At 32.7% G+C, this 26,994-nt stretch overlaps 1 protein-coding gene across 1 annotated transcript in view; it reads right to left on the reverse strand.

The window, feature by feature from the left end:
* LOC129230278 (uncharacterized) overlaps positions 1–26,024 on the reverse strand; it is a 26,754-nt gene extending 730 nt beyond the window's left edge. Inside the window, exons 1-10 of the mRNA XM_054864677.1 lie at positions 25,652–26,024; positions 24,826–24,983; positions 23,216–23,307; positions 22,955–23,096; positions 21,836–21,866; positions 18,715–18,834; positions 18,542–18,635; positions 17,830–17,950; positions 17,013–17,086; positions 16,867–16,933 (exon numbers count right to left, since the gene is read on the reverse strand). Coding sequence (XP_054720652.1) covers positions 16,867–16,933; positions 17,013–17,086; positions 17,830–17,950; positions 18,542–18,635; positions 18,715–18,834; positions 21,836–21,866; positions 22,955–23,096; positions 23,216–23,307; positions 24,826–24,983; positions 25,652–25,998 — 1,246 coding nt within the window. The 5' untranslated portion in view covers positions 25,999–26,024. The remainder of the gene's footprint in view (positions 1–16,866; positions 16,934–17,012; positions 17,087–17,829; positions 17,951–18,541; positions 18,636–18,714; positions 18,835–21,835; positions 21,867–22,954; positions 23,097–23,215; positions 23,308–24,825; positions 24,984–25,651) is intronic.
* Positions 26,025–26,994: the final 970 nt, after the last annotated feature.

Raw genomic sequence — 26,994 nt, forward strand, 5'->3', positions numbered from 1 at the left:
ACTTTTAACGGCTATAAAAGAATCGTCTATAAAGTATTTTAGAACCTGCTATGAAAAGTCTATACATTTTTTTTCCTCCAAAGACATCAAAATTTAAAACAAAATGACTTTATTATTATCTAAAGCAGCGGGTAGGGCAGCCCGACGATCGCGATCGCCCGGTCGATCTAGAGCCCGTTTTCAGTCGATCCTTACAACATTTTGGAGCATTTTCTTTTCAGAGTACCATAAAAAAACATTATTTTCTGCAACAGAATTTGACAGAACTTCTGAAACAAAAGTTATTCAAAACGTTTCCAGAACTTTTTATTATCGCTGGAAGCTAGAAATGCCCAATTTTTTAATATTTAAGAGAAATATTTATTTCTTACTTTTTTCCTATTGATAAAATGTCTACAAAAGGAAAAAACGATTTTACAGATCAAACTTTTTTCGAATGTTGTAAACATATTTAAAGTAAGAAAACACTGTTTTGAACAACATGTTACCAATGCCACAGAGAGGGGAGTCCCCTCCCCCCAAGCCGATCTTGGCGCTCGCCAAACTTAGAAAGTAGATCGGCTCAGAATTTAGGTTGCCAATCGCTGATCCAAAGCTAACAGTCAACCGTATGTGTTTGTACTCATTTTGATTAACTCATTGAGGACGAAAAGCTTTAAGGTAGACTGTGGACATTTTGTTTCATTTTCAAAAACAAAAGCATACACTTTAAACTATAACTTCTTTTTTTGCGAAAGTTAAGATTGTGTCGTCTCAATAAAATGAAAAAAAAAAAAAATGTAATTTATAAATTAGTTGAATGGTCAGTGCGCTGAACAAGGCCAACCTAAGGTATGCCTAGTGTCTCGCTCATTTATGTTTTGATTTGCTCTAGTTTCTCTACATTCATCAAATGACTCAAAAAAAAAAAAAAAAAAATCAGAAAAAATCATTCCAAGCAAAAATTTAAGTTAAAATTATGCTTGTAAGCTGACTTAGTGGCTAAGCGGCTGCGCTTCGCACTTCCACGCTGCAGGCCCGGGTATGATCAACGAGCCGGGCGTGGTCGATTCAGCCGTGCATCCCTTAATTGGGTGGATAAGATAAGTACCAAGCGTGCTTGTGACCTAAACACCGGGGGTTCCGCGTTCCTCTGACCATTTAATCGGAAAATCAGCCTAGTACACCCAGAGTCTTCGGTCAGAAAGACTGAGATGGGCACAGTAAGCTTTGACCCTTATGTGCTTTCGTGCCACTGAGTTTGGTTTAAGCTGTTACCTAAAATGGCGAGCTGACCTTATTAGGAACAAAGGTCTCTAATCAGGCCAGCTCTAGACAAACGCCAAAAGAGACAATAAAAATAAAAAATATTAATTTCGTTGGTTTTTAATATAAAACATGTTAAACCACATTTGATAAACGCAAAAACATTATGAAAAAATCCATATTTACTTCAATAGATAGGAAAGGATAAAAATCAGTCGTCGCATTCGGGGCACTGATAAGTTGTTACTTACTGTTTTTTTTTTCTGGAGGTCACTCCTGCTCACAGTTTGAGCACATAATTATATGCAGTGTCCTCCGATGGATCGTATCCTCCACTCGACCCTTCAGTGGCGCAATAAAGACACCGGAGTCCTTATAATGCCCCATGATCTTATTGGGGTAGTCTTCTTTTCTCGGTTTTCAAATCAATGGAAAAAAAATGAGGCTACACAGCGACATTTTTCTTTTTGGATTTCAACTACATAAAGAAGACTTTCTTGAGCAATTACAACTTTTTTTGTACTTGTAAACTACAGTCAACCATGAAGACACAAAATTTGCTTTAAAATAAGGTCAGGCAATTTGACAAAACTATGTTGTAATAACGGTTGCTGCACTTTTAAGTGTTGAATGCTTTGAACTGCTTGATTATAACGTTTTATCATCAGCAAGACTTTATGATGACGATAAATTTACAGTCTAGCGAATTTTTGTTATCTTACATAGAACAAGAAGTTCCGTCTAGAACAAAACGAGCCTACTTTCCCGCAAATCCATACTACTTTCTAGTACCTGATCAATATTCTCAAAAATAGCTAAAATCGCAAATTGTTTCAAAATATTTTTTAAATAATTTAAGCTGATTTCTAAGAATAAAATATGCCTCACTCATCTAAAAAAATAGATGCTTAATAAATAAATAAATAAAACGAACAAAAAAAAAAAAACAGCACCTTTTAAAAAAAGCAGCTAATCCACTTTTTTCCATTAAAAAAATTTCTTTAACCGCTTTTAAAACGAAAAAAATAATTATTAAAAATAATAAGCTTATTAAAATAAATACATCTTATCAAAAAATAATAGTTTCTTTTTCCCCTGTTGAAAAAAAATTAGATGAATTAATGCACTTACCAAAATAAATTTAAAAAAATAAAATGTCAACTTGAAAAAATAATTTTCACTGTCAAAAAAAAAAAAAAAAAAAAACTGCGTCACGGGACGCTCGGCAAAAGTGATAACTTTCATAGGATTAAATCATTATCATTATTTAATCCTATGAAAGTAACAATTCGCTTATGGTAGTTATAATAAGCAACGAAATTTTTGCATTGTTTGTTATCTAAAAATTTTGCAAAGACTGCATCAAGTACAGTTCCGTGACTTGTAATGGCTTCTTCTGGCTTATTAATCATTTGTAATTGTAATTTGGATTGTAGAAACGATACTAAATTTTTAGCTCGATCTGAAACAAAATTAACATTAAAATCTCCGGTTAAAATTTAAGGAATTGTATAATAATTTTTATTAACTAAAGCAGAACATTCTTTTGTATAAATTAAAAGCTGTTTTTGAATAAATTGAATAATACTTGAAATACTTTTGTTTTCAGATATATATATATATATATTAGGGTGGTCCTTATTTATATGGGAAATTTTTTTTTCGGAATTCAACAAGTAACGCCCCCTAGTTTTGTGACACTATAAAAAAAAGTAACGTGTGCAAAATTTGAACTCGATCGGTCAATAATAACACGTGTCCCTAGGCCGTTGAACTTTAACACTTTTGATAATTTTCTAACAAATCTTCTAGTTTTTACTTCAGACCTAGTACATCGTTTCTCCTAGGTTTGCAAAATATTTTACTGTGAGGTAACACTACAATTAATCTTTTTAATTTCTTTATATCATCTGAAGATTTTACGTTGAATAATAATGAAATAATGCTTTAGAAACTTTCCTCAATCGTACGCTTTTCTCAATGTATCTCGATAGTGTGTATTTTTCCCGATAGTCTTGGACGGTCTGTAAAATAAATTGCTTTGTGACACATATTTGGTAAATTAGTTGTGAAATTCTTCGATTAATTGTGCTCCCCTTTCAGTTGTATCATTCACAATTTTCAGTATTTTAACGATCTCTCTTCCCTTTAAATAGCTTCCTTCATTTTGCCATGAATCAAGATCAAATAGGAAAAAAAAATCTTTTAGTATTTGTAACTTATCAAACAGTTTTATTGACTCGTAATTGATTCTATAAAGAGGAAGATCTTTACTAAGAAAGTATTCCACGGCGGTCATTCCAAGCTCGTCAGCTTGCGAGATCGAGATTCTCGCTTACGTGATCTGTTGTGACGGAGAAATGTCACAAAGTAGTATTCTAATCTACTCGAACCTAGCCGCAAGCTGCGTTCGAGTAGATTAAAATGCTACTTTGCGACATTTCTACGTCACAACCGATCACGTGAGCAAAAATCTCGATCTCGCAAGCTGACGAGTTTGGAATGACCGCCCGAATCATCTACTATTATCTGAAATTTGTAAACAGTCATCAGACACGTCTTCCTTATCACAAGCATTTTTTGGACTAGTCTTTTCCTATCTTCAAAGTTAATTCCTTCATCCAATACGGACAAAGCTGCTAGTTTATCCCCTAAATACCATAAATGATTTATGAATTTTCCAATCACTGCTTCTGCTGCATGTTTGTCATCATTTTGTACGCTGCTAGTTTTTCAGACATATTATATTATTCAAAGGAGCCTCGATTGGGTTGCTGCGAAAAACCACATCTTCATACAGCATTTAATTGTAAAACAACTTTGTAAAACAGCATTGAAGGGCTTTCTTTTCATGTAAGGTCAATTTAAATTGTTTCCTAAATATAAAAATTTTCAAACAAAAATTCCTTTTGCCACCCATGTGGGTCAGGGATAAGCTCCAAGTTTCCGAAAACATATCCCTGAAGGAAGAAATTCACTAGTAAATATTATTACAAGTTATGAGAATTCTCTGTAATCTTTCTCAATTCCGCTTTTTATGAACAATAATATGTCATCAACTTCGTCTTTCAGAATTTAAGTGGTATGTATACTTGATTGAAATGTTATAAGTTCAGAATGATGGAGATCTTTTCACAAAATTTTGAAGCGCCTAAATAATTGAATATCGGTTCTAGGACTAAGAAAGGCAAGAACTTCTTTAAGAACACACTCTGCAGTAGGATTTCGAGTGCATGATGATGGCAGTCCAAATGTAATATATCACCGTTCAGTTTTAGCTCTAAAAAATTGCATGCACAATTTATACGGTCTGTATTGCAAGTCGTTGTATCAAACACTACAGCTAGAACAATTAGCAATAAAGAGCTATCATCAAAGATATCGTATACAACTGAAGAAATATCTAAGGAATTCTGAGTAGCTGTTCAATATTAGGGACCTGAAGCTATCACGGTAATCCTGTCGGCGTTCTTTTTCCAGTTATATCTGGATGTACCTTTGTATCCCAGTAAATAACTACAAAATCTAAATTTAAATTCATGAAATTTAATTTTACCTCTCGAAGATTTTCTTTTGCTCTCTTAAGTAATGTACGATTGATCACTAGGTCATTTAGATTTAAATTTATTGCATCTACATAGACTGCAAATAAATGAACAATATCTTTATCCCTAATATGGCATTTGTCTAACAGTGATGAAAGGCGAGCAGATATTAATGGTTGTCGAGCATTTTTGCATTGTGGTAGACCAGCTGTAGAAAACAAAAGCTCAACAGGTTAAGATAGATACCCATTTTGGTTTCTAAATCTTATGAATCGCAAGAATTTGATGATAATAACGGATTATGTACTGAAATAGAAGAAAATTAATTTATAAATATAGATTTCTACATTGTTCCAATCTGGATATGTTTTTAAATTTATATTTTAGCTATGGAGAATACAGTATATTTTTATGTCAGGAATAATCGAGGATTTTTCGAAATTTTAAAAATTAAAAATTGCATAAGCATTTAGGTCTGTTTCTAACTAAAGAACAGCGAATTAAAATATAATTGCAATTACTAATATTTATAGCATTGAAACCTTGCAACTCTATTTGCCACACCTATTACATACACAGGGAATTTTGTAAATCAGCACTTCCAAAGCCTGGAGGAGGCAATTTGTTGTTGTCAAAGCTCGTTTATTAATGGCCTAGGCCATTCATTAATGGCCTATAGAATCCCTTGTGTTCATCTTGATGGGAAGAAACTTTCCCCTGCCGCTTGGTTGAAACAAGCGCAGAAGAGCGGTACGCTTGACCCAAGGCCATTGGTGTACATTTCATTCTCTGTAACATGTTAAATTTTACAGAATGAAAGTGAGATAATGGTCGGTCTGGAAGTAGCAGCACATATTGAGGTTCAAAATAACTTTAAATATAAAACGTTAGAATATTTTTACATAAAAATGAGAAAGCCCGCAATTTTTTCTTCGGAACTCAAAGAAGGGGGCCCTAGGGGCACGTGTTAATATTCATGGATTGACTTAAAATTTTGCAAGGATCATTTATTTGTACAATGGAACAAATTGAGGGGGCGTCGCGTAAAATATCTGCAACTTCAAAAATAAGGACCACCCTAATATATATATATATATATATATATATATATATATATATATATATATATATATGTGTGTGTGTGTGTGTGTGTGTGTGTGTGTGTGTGTGTGTTGGCAATAATAATTTGCTGCTTTGCTTCATTAAGACGACTTCAAAATTGCTCTAAATGAAAAATAATTTTATTCTTTGATCACCATTCAGACTACTTTTAAACATAAGTTTTGATGTCGGCGCAAAAACAATAGATTAAATGACGCGTCGTTTCTAAATATTTCGTTTATCAGAAAAAACATTCAAACTTACAAAACATTTTAGATTTTACTCTGTCATGAACAGATTAAATGTTTATTTATTATTTTTGTTTTCTCGGCCGTCCCCAACCCCCGCGTTGCGGAATCGACGGAGATGAAGTTCGTTTGAAATATGTACACCTTATCACAGTTCAAAACCCTAAATGAAGCAAGATATTTTGGTATATCTAATCGCAAAAATGTTTTTGTTTTGAAAATAAATTTAAAGATTAAATCCTGTTTTGAACATATATTGTTTACAATATTATTGGTATTATATTGTATTGTTAAACTCACCTTTCGTTAGAAGATTGCGTTATGTTGCGACGATCATCCATTTTCTGTTAGTTTCATTACTTTTTCTGCTATCACTTAAGGCTCTTCTATACCCTCCATCTTGGTTTTCGACGCTAATGCTTTCTCTACGGGAAAATCTGCTACCTATGCAAAGCATAACACGAGAAATTACTGGAATATTTTCATGCGGTTTGTTTTAAACGATGGCTATGACTTAGAACTAGATATGCTCTTTTTTATTTTTTCTGTAGTTATTTTGAAATTTTTTTAATAACATTTTAAAACTTTAAACGACTATTTTCACACGTTTGAAAAATGATATGGAAAAACTGAAAAAGGAGCGCAAGAGATTGAACATTTCTCTTTAAAAAAATATTTTAAGTTTATTTCTGCGACAATTTGTTCTATTGATATTCTCCACGTAGTAAAGTCTTGTTTTCGAAAAATTGTGAAAAACTGCGAAAAACACGCCTTTCACCAGACCACACCCATTTCCTCCCACTTCGAGGGACCACTTTCTCTTCTCCCCCCAGGGTCTTCAGGGTCTTGTCTGCTGCTTCTCCGTTCCTCCGCTCTGCCTCAATGACAGGCAATAAATTACTGAATCCCCCCTAATATTCTTTGTCGTTTTGTGTGTTGGTCTTGTATCTCTGCGACATCGACGAAATCCGTTCTAAAAAGAACATTTTTTTTTCTTCTTTAGAGTTCTATTCGATAAGTTTTTGAAATTATTTAGGTGATATATTTTTCAATGCTGTTTTAATATAAGTACCCCGTTTAAATGTGGAAGTTATTTTGTAAAAATTACCGCATTTTATAATGGGAAAAAAATTCGAAATGCCATTTTTATTTATGTATTTCTTTATTAAATTATTAATTAAAAAAAAATACCGCCAAGTACAGTGATTGCGATTTATATCTCGATGTGAAATTTGCAAAAATATAAACCAATTCACTTAAAATACACTAGCCACATTAGGGGAAGTGGCGAGTAAATCATGAAATTTCCCTCTCCTGAGTGTATGTGCAGTAGAACGAGATTAATCTGGCGATTATACATATTCCGCAGAGATTATTCAAAATGGGGTTGTTTCCTTCAGTCAAAGTACTATTTTTAGTCATTGAAATTGATTGAATAAGCAAAAAAAAAAAATAAAAATAATAATAATAATAATAATAACATGAAGCGAGAAAAAACTTTCATTTTCCCGATAATTTTTTTTTTTTTAAATAAATTTTTTTAACATGTCCGATTTTGAAAATAAGACGTAGTCTTTATGACGTCACAAATGATGTACGTAAGCGCATCTGTGTACTGCGTTTTCACGTTATTGTAATCAAGAAGCGAATTAAATATTGCACTCTACGCTTGTTATCAACCATATCGTTGCCATTACACTTGAGTAAAAATGCGAATTAAATATTACGCTCTACGAATGGCAACAGTGAATGGCATTTCATCATTTGTGATATCATCGGCAGAAGCCGTAAATAATAAAAGCGCACCGATTAAAATAAATTTTTAAAATTATTAAAATTAGTCAAATTATTTAAAAAACGGTCAAATCCTATTCGCAACTCCAGAGCTCGAATACGCTACCTTGCGGTGATTAACAATACTAAAGAAAAAGGTAAAACATTCCATTTCACGTGTTTTCTTTGGGGTAAATTACAGGCTTCAGACAGTTTGTGGTGTAATGTAATTTCAGAAGAATAGAAAAGAAAGCTTCCCACAAACACGATCAAAAATTACTGTCATTCACTAAGCGTAAAAGCAGGGGAAATAGTCTTTACTAATAATAAAGCTGAAAGTCTGTCTGAATGTCTGGAGGATGTCTGGTTGTCTGGATCTCTGTGACGTGCATAGCGCCTAGACCGTTCGGCCGATTTTCAGGAAATTTGGCACAAAGTTAGTTTGTAGCGTGGGGTGTGCACCTCGAAGCAATTTTTCGAAAATTCGATTTTGTTCTTTTTCTATTCCAATTTTAAGAACATTTTCACGAGCAAAATTATCATACGATGGACGAGTAAATTACCAAGTTATCATAACGTGGAACCATAACATGGTGTAAGCCAATTGGTGAAAAATTCACCATACATTTTTTGTAATTATACAGGCGAACCATAAGACCTTTTAATTTTCTACTACGGGCAAAGCCGTGTGGGTACTACTAGTATTTAATATTTATCAACTATATTCCTTGACTAGTAGTGGTGAATATAATAAAAGTCCATAGCTTTACTAAAAATCAGCTCAATTTGTATAGAACAAATATTTTGCTTGACAATGTTCCAGAACTATCAATATTAATTAAAAATAATCATATCTTTCTGGAAGGATCAGATATATCACACACAACGATGCCTTTGAAAATGAAGTTTAGTGAAAAAGTTGGTAATAATTCTCTGAAGGTTATAGCAGAATGAGTCCGAATAGGTTATCCTACAAGAAAATGTTTTTCTTTAGAATATTGACTTAGTTTGCTTTTTGATATGGAGGCTTTGTGTGTTGTGCATTTACTTTCAGATCTTTAATTTTCAAGACTTTGACATTATCTAGAATTCTAAATATGTAATTAAATTTGAAGTTCCGTTTTGTTTAGGTAAAAATTAAATAGTTAATAATATAAATTTTTTTTTTTTTATAGAATTAATACTATTATCTAATATACATTTTCCAAGGTAAGAAATGAAAGTTATGTACGAAAAAAGGCACATTTCAGTTTTTTAATTGAAATATTATTATAAATTTTAATTGCAACCGAGACATTTTTCTTTTTTTAGACGATTGAGTTTTCTTGTGTTGCTTGAAAATGTTCAATTTTTGTAATTAAGATCTCATTACTCCACAAATGATCCTAATGTATTGCAATATCCACGAAGAATAGGAAATTATGTGAATAAACTAGTAAATTTGATAATCATATTTACCAAGTCTATTGAAAATTATGAATAATCGTCGCTAATTATATATAATCAACAGTTTGTTTCCGTTACACACACACACACACACACACACACACACACACACACACATATATATATATATATATATATATATATATATATATATATATATATATATATATATATAAAGAATATGTGTGTATATGTATGTTCCCTATACAAATCCACACTTTTCGTCGGATCTGGACCAAGTTTGGCCGGGAGGTACTTGGGCACCCGAGTAGGAACTTAGGGGGTTGAAAAAGGAACCAGACATCAAGGACGGTCAAATGAAAACAATTAGCAATCGTGATTGCTCAAAAAACGCCAAATTTGTCGCAAAGTTGGCGACCAAAAGCTTGAGTTTACTACTACTACTACTTGAGTTTGCATTGAATTAACATTGACTCCCTCCCCCCCCCCCAAAAAAAAAAAGGTGTAAAAGACCCCTTTTGGAACATCCGAATGAAACAAAAATGGGAGGTGCACAACTAGACCCCACTAGGAGTCTACGTTCCAAATTTCAACTTTCTAGGACATACCGTTCTTGAGTTATGTGACATACATACACACTTACGAACATACGGACGTCACGAGAAAAGTCGTTGCAATTAACTCGGGGAATGTCAAAATGGATATTTCGGGTGTTTATAGGCACTTATTCGCGTGTGGTTGGGTTGAAAAAAAAATCTCAATATTCATTCGTGGGTGAGCAAAAAGGAAATTAAGTCCGAATTTTGAGATAATTTTTTTTCGTGAATACAATACTTCCTTTTTTGTAAGTAAAAAAGCTTTAAAATCACCAGGAAAAAATTAAAAATCACTGCTAAGCCTAATGGAACAGAAATTTTAAATCAGAAAATTATCGTTTACGCGATCTCATTTTAAAGTAGCGTTTAGAAGGTTGCCAGTTTTTTTTTTCTCGGTTGTGACTAAATAAAATTTTGTTTTCATTTTGAGGTAAAATTTTCCCCTTTTATTATTTGGCGATTTTTCTTTCTTTTTTTTTCAGGATTTTAGTTGTATTTATGGAGGGTTGCGTTTAATTTTTTCGGGAACTTTTGATTTGCCGTTTTCTTTCTTTGAGAATGATTATTTTGACGGGAAATTTTGTAGTATTTTTTTTCTGTAATTGAAGTTTGATTGTTGAGCATGCGTCACTTGACCCAACTTTTATTTTCGAGGTAGACCGTGCAAAGTAGGGCAACGCAGCTCGTATATAAATAAAACAAATATATGTGTGTGTGTGTATATATATATATGTGTGTGTGTATATATATGTACCCTATACTAATCCACAGTTTTCGTCGGATCTGGACCAAATTTAGCAGGGAGGTGCTTGGGCACCCGAGAAGGAACGTAGGGGAGGGGGGGGGGGTTCAAATGCCAAAAAAGAACCGAACTATTCGAATTTTAATTTTAGGGCCCGAAAATGACATGAAATGGCTCTTTCTACCCGAAATAACTATCCGATCAGTTCGATTTTGGCGCCATCGAAAACACGCGTAAAAACTCCCTTACAGTTCATTCATTTCTTTCGAATTAAAAAAAAAAAAAGGCCGTTAAATCACCGGGGAAAAAATAAAAAGCACTGCTAAGCCTAATGGAACTCTATTTTTACATCGGAACACTATTGTTTGTACGATCTCATTTTAAATTAGCGTTCAGAAGGTTGCCAGGTTTTTTTTCTCGGATGTGACTAAATAAAATTTTATTTTTGTTTTGAGGTAAAAAATTCCCCTTTTGATTATTACATGGCGATTTATCTTCTTTTTTTGGGGGGGGGGGGGGGGATTTTAGTTGTATTTATGGAGGGTTGCGTTTAATTTTTTCGGGACTTTTGATTTGCCGTTTTCTTTCTTTGAGATTGATTATTTCTCACCCCAGCTGCCTATTTTTTTAAAAGGTGCCTGTTTTTCACCCTAGTTAGAGGTACCATTTCGGCTCCGTATTGGGTGCCGCTGGTGGTCAAGCGTTCAACCCCTAAAAGTTGCCGAATGCAACCTGTAGTTTTAACAGTGTACTTGAGCATCGCAGAAAGATTTGGCACTGGCACTCCTGATTGAAAATGTTTTAAACTTTAAAAAATATGTCTTTATAGTTTTCTCCTTCTTCTTCTCCCTTATTTTAAAATAAATTTTTAATCAAGTATGTTAGGTGCTCATATTTTACATCGTCAAGAAAACTTGAAAAAACACCAAACATTCATACGTTAATTACAGATTTTAATCGTAACGGAAAAGAGCCTCATTCCTATTCCACGTGAACGAAAATAAAGCAGAAATACCAAAAGAAGCCATTTTAAAAAAAAAGCTTTGTAGGATTGTAGCATATTTGTATTTTGATCACGGAATTACAGCCATGGAAAGTTTAATCACTAGCACAATAGAATAGATTATTGCAAGTTAGAGTTTTGCAAGTAGATATTTTTCAGACATTGTCATTAACTTTAAAATTTTTTTTGTCTGTTTCCCTGTTGCAGCATGCATGCTAGAGACGCACCGAGTACTCGGTAACTACTCGGTACTCGGCCATATTTTGATCAAGAACTCGGCCAATACCGCGTAGTTGTAAAAAATTGAAAAGCAGATGTTACAATTAATAAAAAAGTGCAAGCATATAATATACTGCAATCATTTACAATTCAAATTTAAAAGTCAAATTCAAATTTTGAGAATAACGAATTTTTTTATGCTTCAATGGAGTAAATCTTATATTTTAATGCTCCAAAGTTAATGGAACTTATTTATTAAAAATGGAGCAAAAAAGGTAAGTACAGAAAATATGAAATTTTTATGTTATTAAATGGATTTTTAAAGCATAAAAATACCTTTTCTTAAAAAATAAAACAACGTTAAAAGCACAAATGTGCAGGAACACTGCAGACACGTGTTCTGGCATTACAAGAAATGCATTTTTCAATGCACAAAAACGTGAGCTTATGGATTTATAGACATCCGACAAAAGTCGTATTTTTTAAACATTCATTAGCTCACATTTTATGCACTGAAAAAGATGTTCCTTATGATGCAGAAACACGTGTCTGCAGTGCTCCTGCACAATTTGTGCTTTTAACGTTGTTCCATTTGCTTTTAAAAATTTTTTACGTTTGGCGAACTAGAAGTATGGATTGATATTAATTTGTTTTAATTCCAACTTGATTAACCCTACCTTTTATGTATTTGTTTATTTTTTAATTTAAAAAATAACTTATTTGTCAAATTACTGACAGAAACAAATATTTTCAATAATGCGCAATAAAATTTCGGCTGGAATTTTGTTTTTTAAAACTATTATTTGTGTATGTGTGTGTGTGGACATGGAGGTATATACTACTCTTCCACTGACCACTGAGTTCAAAATTCGTCACGTGTGTGTCGGTGGTTCTTCTTAAAACATAATTGGAACTTCGAACTCGATACTCGACCAAAGTGCTTTTCGGTACGTCTCTAATGCATGAATTACTCAAAGGTTCTTTTGTTCAATGAAATGCTAAAAAAATATTTCCTAACATGTTTCTCCCTTTGACATACTGGGTTGATAAAATTAGAGTTTTTATTATATCCTCCTTGAATGTACGCGAACCTTTTGAACCTTTTTTTTTAATGCCTGGTCTGTGCTCGGCAGTTATAAAATGGCTTTTAACAATTTTCTAGTGCATAGTTCACCGGTTTTTGGTAATGTTAATTTTTGTTCTCAAGGTGTCCATTATTGTACTTAATGATATTGATCTCGATTATTTTCATTACTGCATTAAAAAATTCAAACCCTGAGCAGTTTTAAATCGAATGAAAGAAGTAGAAATACCTTATATCATGTAACTTGATTTTATGTTATGTTATTAGGTAGTTTTTATTACTTGCTCCTTTTTCTTCGGATTGAAATGTTGCGTTGAAAACCCGAGTACAGTCAAATACATCAGTTGATATGGAAAAATAAATTCAAGGAACGGGAATTTATTTCTAACTTGTAGCATTGTGGGATTGATAAAATTTTATTCAGGGCGAATGACTAATGTCTGAGAATAACATCCATATTTATAGTGGAATAATAATGTTTTTTTTTTGTTAGTGATAGTTCTTAAAATTGCGTCTTTTATCTCAATGACTATTATACATCCCCCTCCCCCCTCGCAACATTAATTTCTGTTCCCGACCTCCGCCACTGTTTGTAACTGAAAAGGAAAAAAAAAAACCTTGGAATGTTCCTATTTATTCTCAAGTATCACTTATTGTGATATGTGCAGTAGTTTCGAAAATTCGATTTTTAAAAATTTTGTTCATCATTTGTGCGCACCATGTTCAATATTGAAATTTAGATGATTAATAAAGCACTTGAATTTATGTTATAACTTTTCTTTTCTCTCTTTTTTTTTCTGCCTTCATTTCTCAATTCTATTTTCTACGCATTCTGCAAATTTTCTAATGTGCAGAATAAGTTAATTTCCTGACACATGGTCTTCTTTCTTCTTTCCCTCTTTTGGCGGGAGAACTTGAGTGGACAACTCAGACAACTTTCCCTGCTATTCCTTTCGCTGAATACGGATTTCTCGGAAATCGTAAGCAAAGCAGTCAGCTCTAGAAACACTTTGAAACGAAAACACATGTTCTTACGGAGGGGAAACAGGTCGGGTGGGAAACATGTTTTGGAACAGGATCCTTTTCGAATCCATCGCAGTCTCTCTGCCCTCGTCCGATAGCAAAGACAGTACCGACGGGCACAGCTTAGATTTATGGCTGTCCATTCACGTACTCAGTGATTGACGCTGTCCATCATGAAATCTGACCAATTAGCAGAGCAGAAAAAAAACGAGTTAGACCCTCCCAGACACACCCTCTGTGTTGCCACAGATTCCGTGATTTTGCCGTGTCAGATTTTACGGAGAGGTTTAGAAGAGCCTTAAGAAAATTTTTTAAATATTGTGAGTAAAAAAACATTTTCAAAGCGTATGAGGTAAGAAATTAATGAACCTAAAAATAAAAGCCACTTTTGAATTAACTTTCATTTCTATGTGCTAATGGGGGTACCACGGTACCCCTGGTGACCTCCGTGCACACGCCTATGCTAGCACTCACTTTCATCTAATCAATGTAAAAATTTAACAAGTTACTTGTCATACTCTTATCAAATTTATTATAGGCATTCTGTAAATATTTTATTTTAATGTTCCTTATAAAAGCATACTTCAAAATATAATTTTTATTTCTTTAAATAACAATAATCAGGGGAAGAGAACTAAGTCTTCAGAATCCTTGGTTTGAAGTCATATAGCAAATCTTAGTATGTGAATATATGCATACATGCAGGGGTGGACCCTGAAATTTTTGAAAGGGCAGTCAAGTTTCAATGGCCAGTATGTTATACCTCTAAGATGAAAAAGTATCAGAAAAGCATGGGTGTCAATAACCACCAAGGGTGATGGCGTGCATGGACCTCCTCTAAAAATGAGTTCAAAACTCGTTTGAATTCACCCCCCCCCTTAAACTTTTCAGTTGCGCAATTTGTGTCATATGGATCGAATTCCCTCAAATTTTCATCAAAAATCATATTTCTTAAGGCAGTTAGATGACCCTTTGCTTTGACCCTTCCCTGAATCCGCCCTTGCATGCATGTAAGGACTGCTGTGACACCCCCCCCCCCACTCCATGGAGAAAATTCCTGTATACACATGGAAGTAATATACAGTACTCTATTCTGAAAACCCATGGGATCGAACATAAGTGTTCAAATTATTGAGGGAGATTGGATAATGCATATACATATGCCGGAACCATAAAAATGTGGTCAGAATATTGGGGTGTTCACTTTAGGGAGTGTTCAGATAGAGAGAGTCCACTGTATTGTTACTTTAAAGCTTTTAAAAGGCACACATCCCAACATAACCTCTATCAATTGAGAATAATAATTGGTCATTTAAGTTCTCACCAAAAAAAGAAAATATGAAAACACACACCTAGATGAACCATACTTTGTGACAATGGCCTCACCAAATGAAGGTAACGATTGGGGTAATGGGATAAACGGCCTGCAAGCACATACACGCAAACTTAAGAAAATATTATTGAACAAAATGCAGACAACACAACATGAGCAAAGCATGCATTTTTTAAAAAAATTAATGAGGGTTAAAAGCAGTTAGGACAAAACTAATACAACATTTATACAGGGTTAAGCATTAGGAAAGGTAAGAATGATAAATGATCAGGTATAATAATGATGAATGATCTTAACTATAAATGAAGCTTATTCTAAATATGAAGCAGTGAGATGCAAAGGGATGTAAATAATATTTTTTAAAGTTGCATCAAGTTCAAAATGTAGGTAGGCATTCACTGAAAAGATTTTTTAAATGAATATTGAGTTCATGGGCGCTTTCAGGGGGCAGTTGCTCTTTTCATTCTTTCCTTTTCCCTTATCAAAATAGAAAATATTAGAAATAAAACCAAAACTTAAAAATGAGTAGTTAAAAATTAATTAATTGATGGTTGCTTCCATTTCTAAACTTATCAATGAGTTCAGCGCAAGTATCTTTGTGGCTGATTTTGAAAATGTATGTCTTCTTTAGGAGCTCATTAAAACAGGAAAGTTTTTGGAATTTAGTTGGGTTAGCGCCATACCACGATGACAATAACACAAGGTAATAGTGTCAAAAACACTTGCCTTTCCACAAACTCTCCACAAAAAGAGTGTTATTTCCTATGCAAAAGTGTGCCATTGCACATGATCCCTCCCCAATACATTGTGAAAATTTTCAAATTAGAAAAGTGCCTTCCCCAGGCTCTTCATTTCAGAATTTTCAAGGGGAAGGAAGGTATATATTCAATAAATTTTGTAAGGGGGAAAAAAAAACAAAATCCATACAAATGCATAACTACAGTGTTTCCAAAATCCAGGGGATGCATTTGACTCCCAAAAGATAGGCCTGCCCACCCTTCCATTTTGCCATTTTGGGCTGGATACGCCCTTGGCTGCACTGCTACTAAGGGTACCGGTATTATCTCTTTCCACACAATATATGAGAGTTTCTTTTACCATTTGGGGCAGTGAGAAGCAAAGGGATACAAGTGGACTATTTTAAGTTTCGAGTAAAATGCATTTAAAGATCAGATCCTAGGTAGGCTTTCATTTAAATGTTTTTCTAAATTATGCTGTACAGCAGCAGCTACCATGGCTACTAGTACAATCTTTTGCCCCAAGACAGAGGAGAGGTTCACCGATCATTTATACTGGTTATCTCCAAATTTTTAATTTTGCCACTTGCATCCCTTTGCTTCTCACTGCCTCATCTGTACTTGTTAACTTTAAATATTGGCAGTTACATCCCTTTACTTCTAGGTGCTTCATATAACGTAGCATAAACTATTACGAAATACCTTGAGATTAAAGGTATTAGTAATGATATTAAATAAAGCAAGGCAATGAATGAATGCAAAGGTATGTAAAATAAGACTTGTAACAATTGATGTGTATACACCATTTACCTGAATTTCCATTTACAATAACGTTCATATCTTTACTAGAAGTTGTGTAACCGTGCTTGCTTTGAGTCTGCAAGGAAAACATATTATAAATAACTGTGCATGGTAAAAGATTATTACACAAGAACACACAAAAAGGTTTACCATACCCGTTGAAGTTTGAATTTATTGCAGTCAACAACTTGATCTTTGCAAGCACTGTCATGAACAACAACTAAGCAATCTGTAAAAAACAAAGATGTTTTATAAGATTATAAATAAGTAGACCTGTTTTGATTCTAGTTTAAAAAACAATTCATGTACTACTGCAGGATGGAACTAAGACAATTTATAGAAATTAATTTTGAAAAAGTCAATTAAATTTTGCTGTAATTGAGAAATCAAACACATGGCAGCATTTTGTTGCTGCAACAAATCTGTTTTACAGTGATGTTATAATATATAACATGCTATAATATGTAAATTATCACAACTATTCAATCTACCTTTCCAAAATTAATTTGAAACTTTTATAGATTTTAGACTATTAATATTACTTAATATAGAATCTTATTCATATGCTTGTAACCAACACATATTGTTGAAGACAATACTTAAAATATTTTAATGTAATACTGACAAAATATTTTTTGCAGCCTACTTAACTATTGTAAAAAAATACTCCAGAATAAATTAGAACAACACGCTTTTGTCCCTCATAATTTTAATTAGATACAAATTCTTGAATCCACAAACTTTCTACTTAATTTGCTCAAATTATATATTGCAACTGAATGTGAATACTTCTTTGAATGTGTACTGAATGTGAATACATTTATTATTTCAAATTCAGAGGAATAAAATATTGTTCTGAAAAATCATTTATTGAAAGGCTAAGCATTTTTAAAACCGTTCTGTCCATGAAAACATATGAAAATTAAATTTTAGTAACAATTTACAATGCTAAGTCAAGATTAACATTCTTACTTTCACATTTTAAAGTTTGTTTTTTATTAAAAGGCTTTTGGCAAACATCACATGCTATAATTGATCCAGTATATACAATAAATTGGTGAGCTTTCTTTCCTTCTTTTGATTTTTGCTTGTCCTGAAAAAGATACAAGAGAAATAATACATTATCATGTAACTGGATATGCTTCTAAAATTATACTAAAACAGTGACATTATATGACGTTAATTTGAAGTGAATGACATATCGATGACCCAGAAAAATAAAATGTGTTTTAGAATGAGGCAGTATTCATGGGTGCCCACATGCAAAATTGTAAGGGGGGTGGCGTTTGCTCAGATATTTTCCCCATGGTATATCAGGATATTTTCCCCATGAAAATCAATTTCAGTACAGATTAGAGTTTTTGAAATTTGACATTTTTAATAAGTTATTCATTGATGGTTGGAAAAGAAAGGTAATTACATTTTTGCAAAGAAAAAGTGCTAAAAGCAAGGACATTCTAATTTCTAGGAGGGAAGGTGGCTTTAACCCCCACTTCCCCACTTTATGGACGCCCATGGCAGTATTCATAACTGTTAATGACATTTCACACAGCATATGGTTTGAAAATAAAACCTTTACTTTTACCTCAAATTACGCATTGTCAATAATAGTACTGGCTGAGATCCCATGAAAGATTTAAATTTAAAAAAAAAGAAAGAAAAAGATATTATACATCCAACTTACAGGCTTTTTCTTAAAAAATATGCTTGATCGTTTCTTCCTCTTAATAAAGACCTTTTCTTCATCACTATCAGCAGCAACAGAATTCATTTGAACACTATGAGCAAAAACCAACTTTAGTAAAAGTATAAATTCATACAGTATGCACAGCACAGATTTATAAAAACATAACTTACTCTCGTATTAGGCTAGTTAATGACACCTGTTGTATATCAGGGTTATTTTCATCACAATCCAACGATTCATGCAACTGTGGGCTTAAATCGTGAAGAGGTAAAGGGTGCATTGTGCATAGGCTGGAAATAATAATACAATAAGGAAGCATTCCATAAAAATAAAATAAAATGTGCCAAAAGAAAAAGCAGTGCTGGAAGGATATTGCCAATTGGAATAAACAATAAAAACAGAAGTAAATGATGTGAGTGGTGGAATGATTTGAGAAGATTTATTTATGAATACAAATGTGATGACCAGAAACAAGCTCTGGGCCCAGCTAGGATGGTCCAAGTCAGTTTATTAGTCCCCAAACGAAAACCAATGGCCTTTTTAAAGCTATCTACCCCCTTACTCATTACAGAATCTCACAGGAAGCTGCTACAAGTGCCACAACAGCAATAAAGTAATAATTTTCACCAGGGCCCAATTAAGATATCAGGGGGCCCTAGGCCATGTACTTCTTTGGGGCCCCTGTGTAGTCAATCCTTACAATTTTAGCCATTGGCAAAAACAGTTTTAGCTATTGGTTAAAAGAAATTAGCCATTTGGGGGCCCCTTAAAATGTGGAGGCCCTAGGCCACACGCATAGGTGGCCTATTCAGTAATCAGGCCCTGTCCAGATTAGCCTGAGATTTGAATAACTTAAAACCCTGACTCCTCGTCCTGCTTTACATGCAAAAATGTAACCCTTTAACATTTTTCTTTTAATAAATTTAAATGACTGAATCATGTCCAGACTATACATATTATGATTCTTATATCTGGCATCATAATCTAAATCTGAATGTTGCCTTACCAGTTTAGTTGCCCTTCGCTGAACCCTTTCCAATGAAGAAATATCTTTCTTGAGAAAAGGTGACCAAAAATGAACAGCATAATGTATTGTGCAACAACCAATGTTTTATACTTATACTGCTCATGTAATAAATGCAATCAAATGGTTAAGCACATACAAAAAATGGTTAAAAATTAGAGTTTTCTGACAACAGAAGTAATCAGAAAAAAGAACTCAACATTTTACTCAATATTGCTTATAAATGGACTTTCTCATTTAGACTACGATTCCAGGCTTAGAATGCTAAAAATGTTCAGTCTTGAGCAAAGAAGAGACCGAGGGGACATGATTCAGTTGTTTAAATTTATTAAAATGAAAGATGTTACAGGGCTAAAATTTAACACTGAAAACAGGACAAGGAGTCACTGTTTTAAGCTATTTAAATCTCAGGCTAACATGGATATTAGGAAAACTTATTATTTTAGCAGGGTAATGGGACCTTGGTACAGCTTACCGGAAGAGGTGGTAATAAGCAAGGGAGTAGATAGTTTTAAGAGGGCCACTGATCTTCACTGGGGATTGTAAATTGACTTGGAACAGCCTAGCTGGGCCCAGAGCTTGTTGTTGGACGTCACTTTTGTATTTGTATATAAGTTGAAATTGCAAAATTCAGTTTCAATAGATGCTAAATTTATAAAAACGTATAACAGAGCAGTAAACAATATTTGTGGATTGTGGGTTTTATGACTTTCTTTTAACTATACAAATACAAAAGTGACAACCAGCAACAGGCTCTGGGCCCAGCTAGGCTGGTCCTAGTCAATATACACACGAGAGAGCAATATATTATTTTCTGAGTTAGTGCATTAATGATTATAATTAGTGATAAAAGTTTAACCATTAACGACTTACAAAGGAAGGAAGCAACCAGGTATCTAGAAAACTCATTTTGCAAGGAGAGGTGTATTATTTACCTCTCCATATGTTAGAAATATTTCTCTTAATTTTTGAAAGTGCATGCATGCCTTTTCTTTTTTCTTAATAAAAATGAAAGATGTTAATGGGTTAAATTTTTGCACAGAAAGTAGGACAAGGACTCATTGCTTTAAGCTACACAAATCTCAGGAAAGTTAGGAAAAATTATTACTTTAATAATAGGGTTGTGGGCACTTGGAACAGCCCCACCAGAAGAGGCAGTAATGAGTAAGGGGATAGCTAGCTTTAAGAGGGCCATTGATCTTCATTGGGGACTAATAAACAGACTAGGATCAGCCTAGCTGTGCTCAGATCCTGTTGCTTGCATCACATTTGTATTTGTATTTATATATACATATTTATTTATTCTGGGCATACGAGTATTAAAGTTCATACAAAGTGAGTAAAATTGTAAGTAAAATGTTTTTGGGAAACTAGGGGGGAAATGTAAAAATGAGTGATCAGAAACTAACTCACTCTAACTTAAAAAGTTACAGGATAAACTAAGGTGCAGAAGTGACAAGGTAAAAATAGGGGGAAATTATTACATTGCCTAGACAGCAGAATTTGATTTAGAAATTTTAGGACAGCAGGTAAGACAGATAAATAGAGTACACACATTGTATATACTTCTTAGTTTTAAATATCACCATATAAACAATTTTAAATCATATTTTGTAACAACTTTCTCACAGAATCTATAACATTATATTTACATTAGATCTCATGTAAATCCAATTCTGCTACATGGCTAAAATTTGCACTCATTCTTTTAGAAAACTCTGCACAATGAACATTTTTAAAGTGATTATTTAGGATAAGACATTATTTCATCAAATTAATACAATTCTTGCTAATACCTTTCTCATTAAATAAACTGATAAATAATAACAATTATAAAAATTAATTATAATTAATCCACAAATTAAACATTTTTCAGAAAGCTATGCCAGACTTAAGTGTTAGTTTCTGTTTCCCGAGAATCTTTTGTACAGGGGATTAAATTATAATTGAATAAAAGAAAGTCATTTTTGACTGTTTCTAACTCTGCTTAAAATATAAACATTATACTTTTTGGGGGGAAATATCATTATCCGTAACTGCAGAACAAGTATTTAAATGTTGACAAATATAATTAAATATTAAACATCTTTTATTACATGGTAGAGCAAAACTCAAATGAAAAGGCAAATACTTAAAGTCTTTAAAAAGGAATATTTTCTTTTAAAATTCAAACATAACATCAAGAACTTATATTAAGAAACTAACAATATTAAAATTATAAAAGTAACAAATTTAATAAATCATAACAAAAGAACCACCACCATTACCTTTGTCGATTACTATGAATGTCTTCTTTGGCTAAAAATAAATAAATACAAAGATTAGAAATAAATAAATTGTTACAATAACAGAAATTAAATCACTGAATAGGTTTGAAAACAAAAATTAAGACTTGATCAAATTCAAACACAGCATAATTTTCTGAAATGTAAATTAATTGAAAACACAATAAATTATTGTCTTTATCCAATGATAAAATGAGTAAATCAATACATAAAACTTGTCTAAGGTTGAATTAATCCCCAACTACTGAGCTATAATGAGAAGATTCAAGTAACACTTTTATCCCCTGCTCTACTGCTTAGTATAAAGTCTTAGGATTACCATGGGGTGCATAGCATGGGTGGAAGAAAGGATTGACTCTGCTAATAGAAGGAATAATTTCTGATTTCCACACTTTAAAATCTGTTACAATTGAATTCACAATAAATATTTATTTAATTGTTTGGATGTATATATATATATATATATATATATATATATATATATATATATACCTTTTACAGAAGGGGTGGGATGGGTAAGGTCTCTGTGATTAGTTTGTAACAGTAACAGGCAAAAGAGAAATCTGCCGTTGCAAGTAAAGAGATGTACATGAAAATTTTTACTTTTCTTTTTTTTTGCATTTGTCATCTGTTGTACTTTAGCTTTATTGTTCAAAGCTGCAAATTTGGTTTCCGAAAACATGAAAATAAAACATGAAAAAAACATCAAATTACAACATTTCCCTGTTGTAATTAAGTATATGTAATTCAAAATGTGTTTCTACAAATATCTCAAAAACTCATTTCTGGAGATACTGCCCTTCTACCTTCCCATGGCAGAATCATACAAACCACTTGAAAAATTTTCTCAAAGGAAAATTTGTTGCTTGTCTTATTTTTTAACTGCAGCTTAAGCAATTGTAGATTAATAAAAAATACAGTAAAACTCCTCTAATGAGGACATTAACGGGGCAAATTTTTTTGTCCACAGTAGAGGGTTGTCCGCAGGACAGGGGTTTCATAATGTTATTTGCTTTGGAATCAGGGAATTAAAAATTGTCCGCATAAGAGGGGTGTCTGTTAGGAGGGGTTTTACTGTATAGAAAAATAATGTATTTTTACCTTGATCTCCTACTTCATCTTCCACATTTATAGATGGGGTGGACAAGGATTTTTGTAGGGGGTGATTACGGAACGAAACTAAGAAATTTTTTGCAGAAGAGCTCAAACTGCCAACACTTTGTGTTTTTTGAGGCTCCACATTCTGAAATAAAAATCAGGCATTGAAAATACTCCATAACCATGGCAACATTTAAAATTATAGATAATAATGAAACAACTTTCAAAAAAAAAAAAAAAAGGCGTAAGAGATGGAGTTCTGACCTCTTTAATATCAGCAGTAGTGCTGTGCATAGAAGGAAAACTGGAGGACTGTTTGGATGACTTAGACAGTAATGATTCTTCGCAGCTTCCATCTGAAAAAAATGTTTTAATTCATAATGAGTAAAAGAATATTTTAACGGTGTTTATTTGTTAAAACACATTTCTAAAGTAAAAATCCAAAGTAATATTTCCAAAGCAAAAAAAAAAAAAAAAAAAGAATAAAAGACTTTTTCAAAAATTTAAAATTTAATGCTTGCATAAAATATTTTCAAAAGGATCTGAAGCTATTTTCAAATATCTCACTTTTTGTGCTAGATTTTTAAAAGTTACTGTTTCCTTAATATCTAATTTTTGAGCAGAAAACATTTCAACAAATACAGTGGAAGATGATCAAAAAGCAAAAATTCGCATTTAACTTATTTACATATTTAAATATGCTACTGAACTAATCAATGGTTGTAGACATTATTAGCAGATTGAGGGGGGAGGGGGGGGGACAAATACCGTAGCGCATAAGTAGAGAAATTTAGTGCAAAAAATGAGGTTAAAAGTTAGGGTATCAACTTATACGCAGGGTAGAATTTCTGAAATTTTTCCCAGAACAATTCTTAGAGAAAAAACACTCTAAATCATGAACATTTCCCCGATTTTAGACTAATCCTTTTAAACAGACGCTAAAGAAGTAAATACTTACACATTCTGCTAACTTTAACATGTTCTGACTGTGAACTAAAGACTAAATAATTACAGTAAACGGTCAACTACGCGAAAAGTGCGGGAATTGCCGCATTCGCAAATTTTCCCCGAAAGTGGCAAATTCAAATTAATGTTCTAAAAAAAAAATGCAATATGGCTGTTGTGCAGAATTTTATTGATAATAATTCAAAATAAAAGCAACAAGTATCAAGAATCGTAACAGCAAAATCGAACCCTCAACAAAAATCGCGATCGCAGAAGTGAACCCTTTTGGTGCAAAAGTAAGACGTTTTATAACAGAAGAATGTTCACTACATTTCATTATTCTCCTTTTTATAAACGCTTATGCTCAAAAACAGCGGCAAAAATGTTCCCGATTTTTTCTGAAAGTAGAGGCTCGGCTTATACACTAGATCGTCTTATACGCGAGAATGTACGGGTGACAACCAGTGACAGAAATAAATAAAATAAAAGTAAAGAAATAAAAACAAAACAAAGAGAGAAATCATAAGCAGAAAATAGGCTTGATTTGCAACTGATGCTTAAATATCAAAGCTGAAGACTGATTTGCAGTAAAGTGCAGCCTTTGGGCCCAGAGCCTGTTGCTGGTCGTCACTTTTGTATTTGTTTCAAAATCATTATGTATCAAAGATAAATCAAAAAAGATTTTCTAAAAAAGTTCAAAGGATATCTGTGTGGAGAAAATTAAAATGATATCTACAGTAAAGTCTAAATTTTGAAGGGAAATGAATCAAACAGCTGCTTCAAGGTTATAATGGATAAAATGAAGCTATTTCATAAGCACAAAATGTTTGATGAATAATTAGAAAGTTATAAATGATCATCAAAAGATTGATATTATCTAAATCTGCAGATCAAGAATTTTGATGTTTTTTTTTTTTTTAATCACAAACCTGAATGATTTCTAGATTTATCCCTTGATGTTCCAGAATGAGTTGCACTTTTATATGAATGGCATTTCCTGAATCCTTTGAATCGAAAACTCCCAGTTGTGTTGGTTGATTTACAAAATGCTTCTTCACTATCAGAGTCCAAGCTACTGAGACTCCACCTGAAGTGTTAATAAAATTCTAAATTAATTTTTCTCATTAATTTTAAGTGGTAATAAATTATAACTAAAATTTATGACAAGGCCTGATTATGACAGCATGGGGCTAGGGGTAGACATTAAATCATGAAAATAATCTGAAAATAGTCGTTCAGAAAAATATTAATATACTCTGAAGTAATGAAACAAACCAGTGCTAACCTAATGACAAGAAAACAAATTGCTCCTTTTATAGTCAATCACTTATTGTTTGGAAAAAATGTTGATCAAAAAATTTGTAATCTTGCCGTAATGAACACATCATAATGTTTTTCAGTTTTATTGATTTATTTTAATTACTAATCAAGCTAATTATTTAAATTGTATTCATAAAATTTAAATTTGGGGCCCTCTTCTGACAAAGAGCCCTGGGAATTTGCCCTGTTTGCCTTTGCAGTAATCAGACCTTGCATACAGAGGAAGTAAATAATGGAAAAAAAAACAGCAGCAATGCAAATGATAAAACATACATTAATAAGAAAATAATTAACAAAGAAATGAGTGATTAACCCAGGTATTATTTCATTACATTTTAGACTTCCAACGTTGATTGAACTTACTTTTTCCAAAATATATTTTCATTACCCATTTAATAAGACACACACATTCATTAAGTTCCCCCAAAAATTTACCTTCTCTGAATCAGTTGCTTGTCCTCTTCAGGTGAAGTACTAGCACCTACTGACGACCAACTTTGCCTGCGAGCAGGCGTTTTCTTATTGGCCCTCTTCTCCAATCTTTTCGAAGCTGTACCACCGATGCTGCAAGTTTTGAAGGTGTTTGTACCATCACTTAGAAGCTTGTTTGGGTGCAAGAAGTCATCTTCACTGACAGGAGAGCAAAGATTCAGACATTCTTGGGAAGGGGCTGGAGTCAGATCATTCACATGTATCTTCACATTGAAGGATTCGTGGATAGTGGAATCCAGTGAGCGTGAGTTGGAAGATAAAGATGTCCGACGATGTTGGATGTTTCTCATGGTGATGAAAGCCCCATCCAGGTAGATTTCTGATTCATCTCCTTTAATAAAAATAAAAGTGTTGAGAAAATCAGAGGAAATTGTTCAGATGGGTTCCCATTATTTAGTCATATGAATTCCAAAGAAAAAACAACAACGATTTCACATAATGTTTAAGGTCTTAGGAAGAACAATGAAGAAAAAGAATCGATGTCTTGTGCAAACTATTAAAAAAATTACCAGTAAAGATATGCTGTTTTCAACCAGAACTGAATAAATCTATTCAACTCAGCAGGATAAGTTTCAACAGGTGACAAATTTTATATTATATACATTATAAATGTAAGCCAAATACCAAATATTAAACAATTATATAAAAAATAATGATGATAAAAAGGAAAATTGCAAACAGCTATTTAATAGGAAAGACAAAGTATGAATCCAGAGCTCATCAGCCAAGGAGGATTCAATAAATATGGTCAAAAGACCAAAAAATTCAACTATGAACTAAAAGAGAATGTTTAAGCTCCAGTACATGCAATATAGAGTAACATTGGGCAAATGCACCACATGTTAAACTATAAACAATAAACAGGAGCTGAAACCTAAAATTAAAAGCAGGGGGTTTCACCTCGACTAATTAGGAAAACAAGTTCCGATAATTAAATAGCTGTTTGCAATTTTCCTTTCTATCATCATTATTTTTTATATAATTTGTTTAATATTTTGTATTTGGCTTGCATATTTTATATTTACTTGGCTTTTTAGTTTTGCTACGTTTCGCATCTATAGGCTTTTGGTGTGGTCTTTTCAATATTTTTCATTTTTATTATAATTATATATATATATATATATATATATATATACATATATATATATATATATATATATATATATACATATATATATATATATATATATATATATATATATATATATATCTTAATAAACAGTTCTTAGCCACTAGAAAATCGCCCGGTCATTTGTTTAAAATTATCCAAAAGATTTCTTCAACAA

The sequence above is a fragment of the Uloborus diversus genome, chromosome 9 (genome assembly GCF_026930045.1).
Source record: "Uloborus diversus isolate 005 chromosome 9, Udiv.v.3.1, whole genome shotgun sequence".
Classification (NCBI taxonomy): Eukaryota; Metazoa; Arthropoda; class Arachnida; order Araneae; family Uloboridae; genus Uloborus; species Uloborus diversus.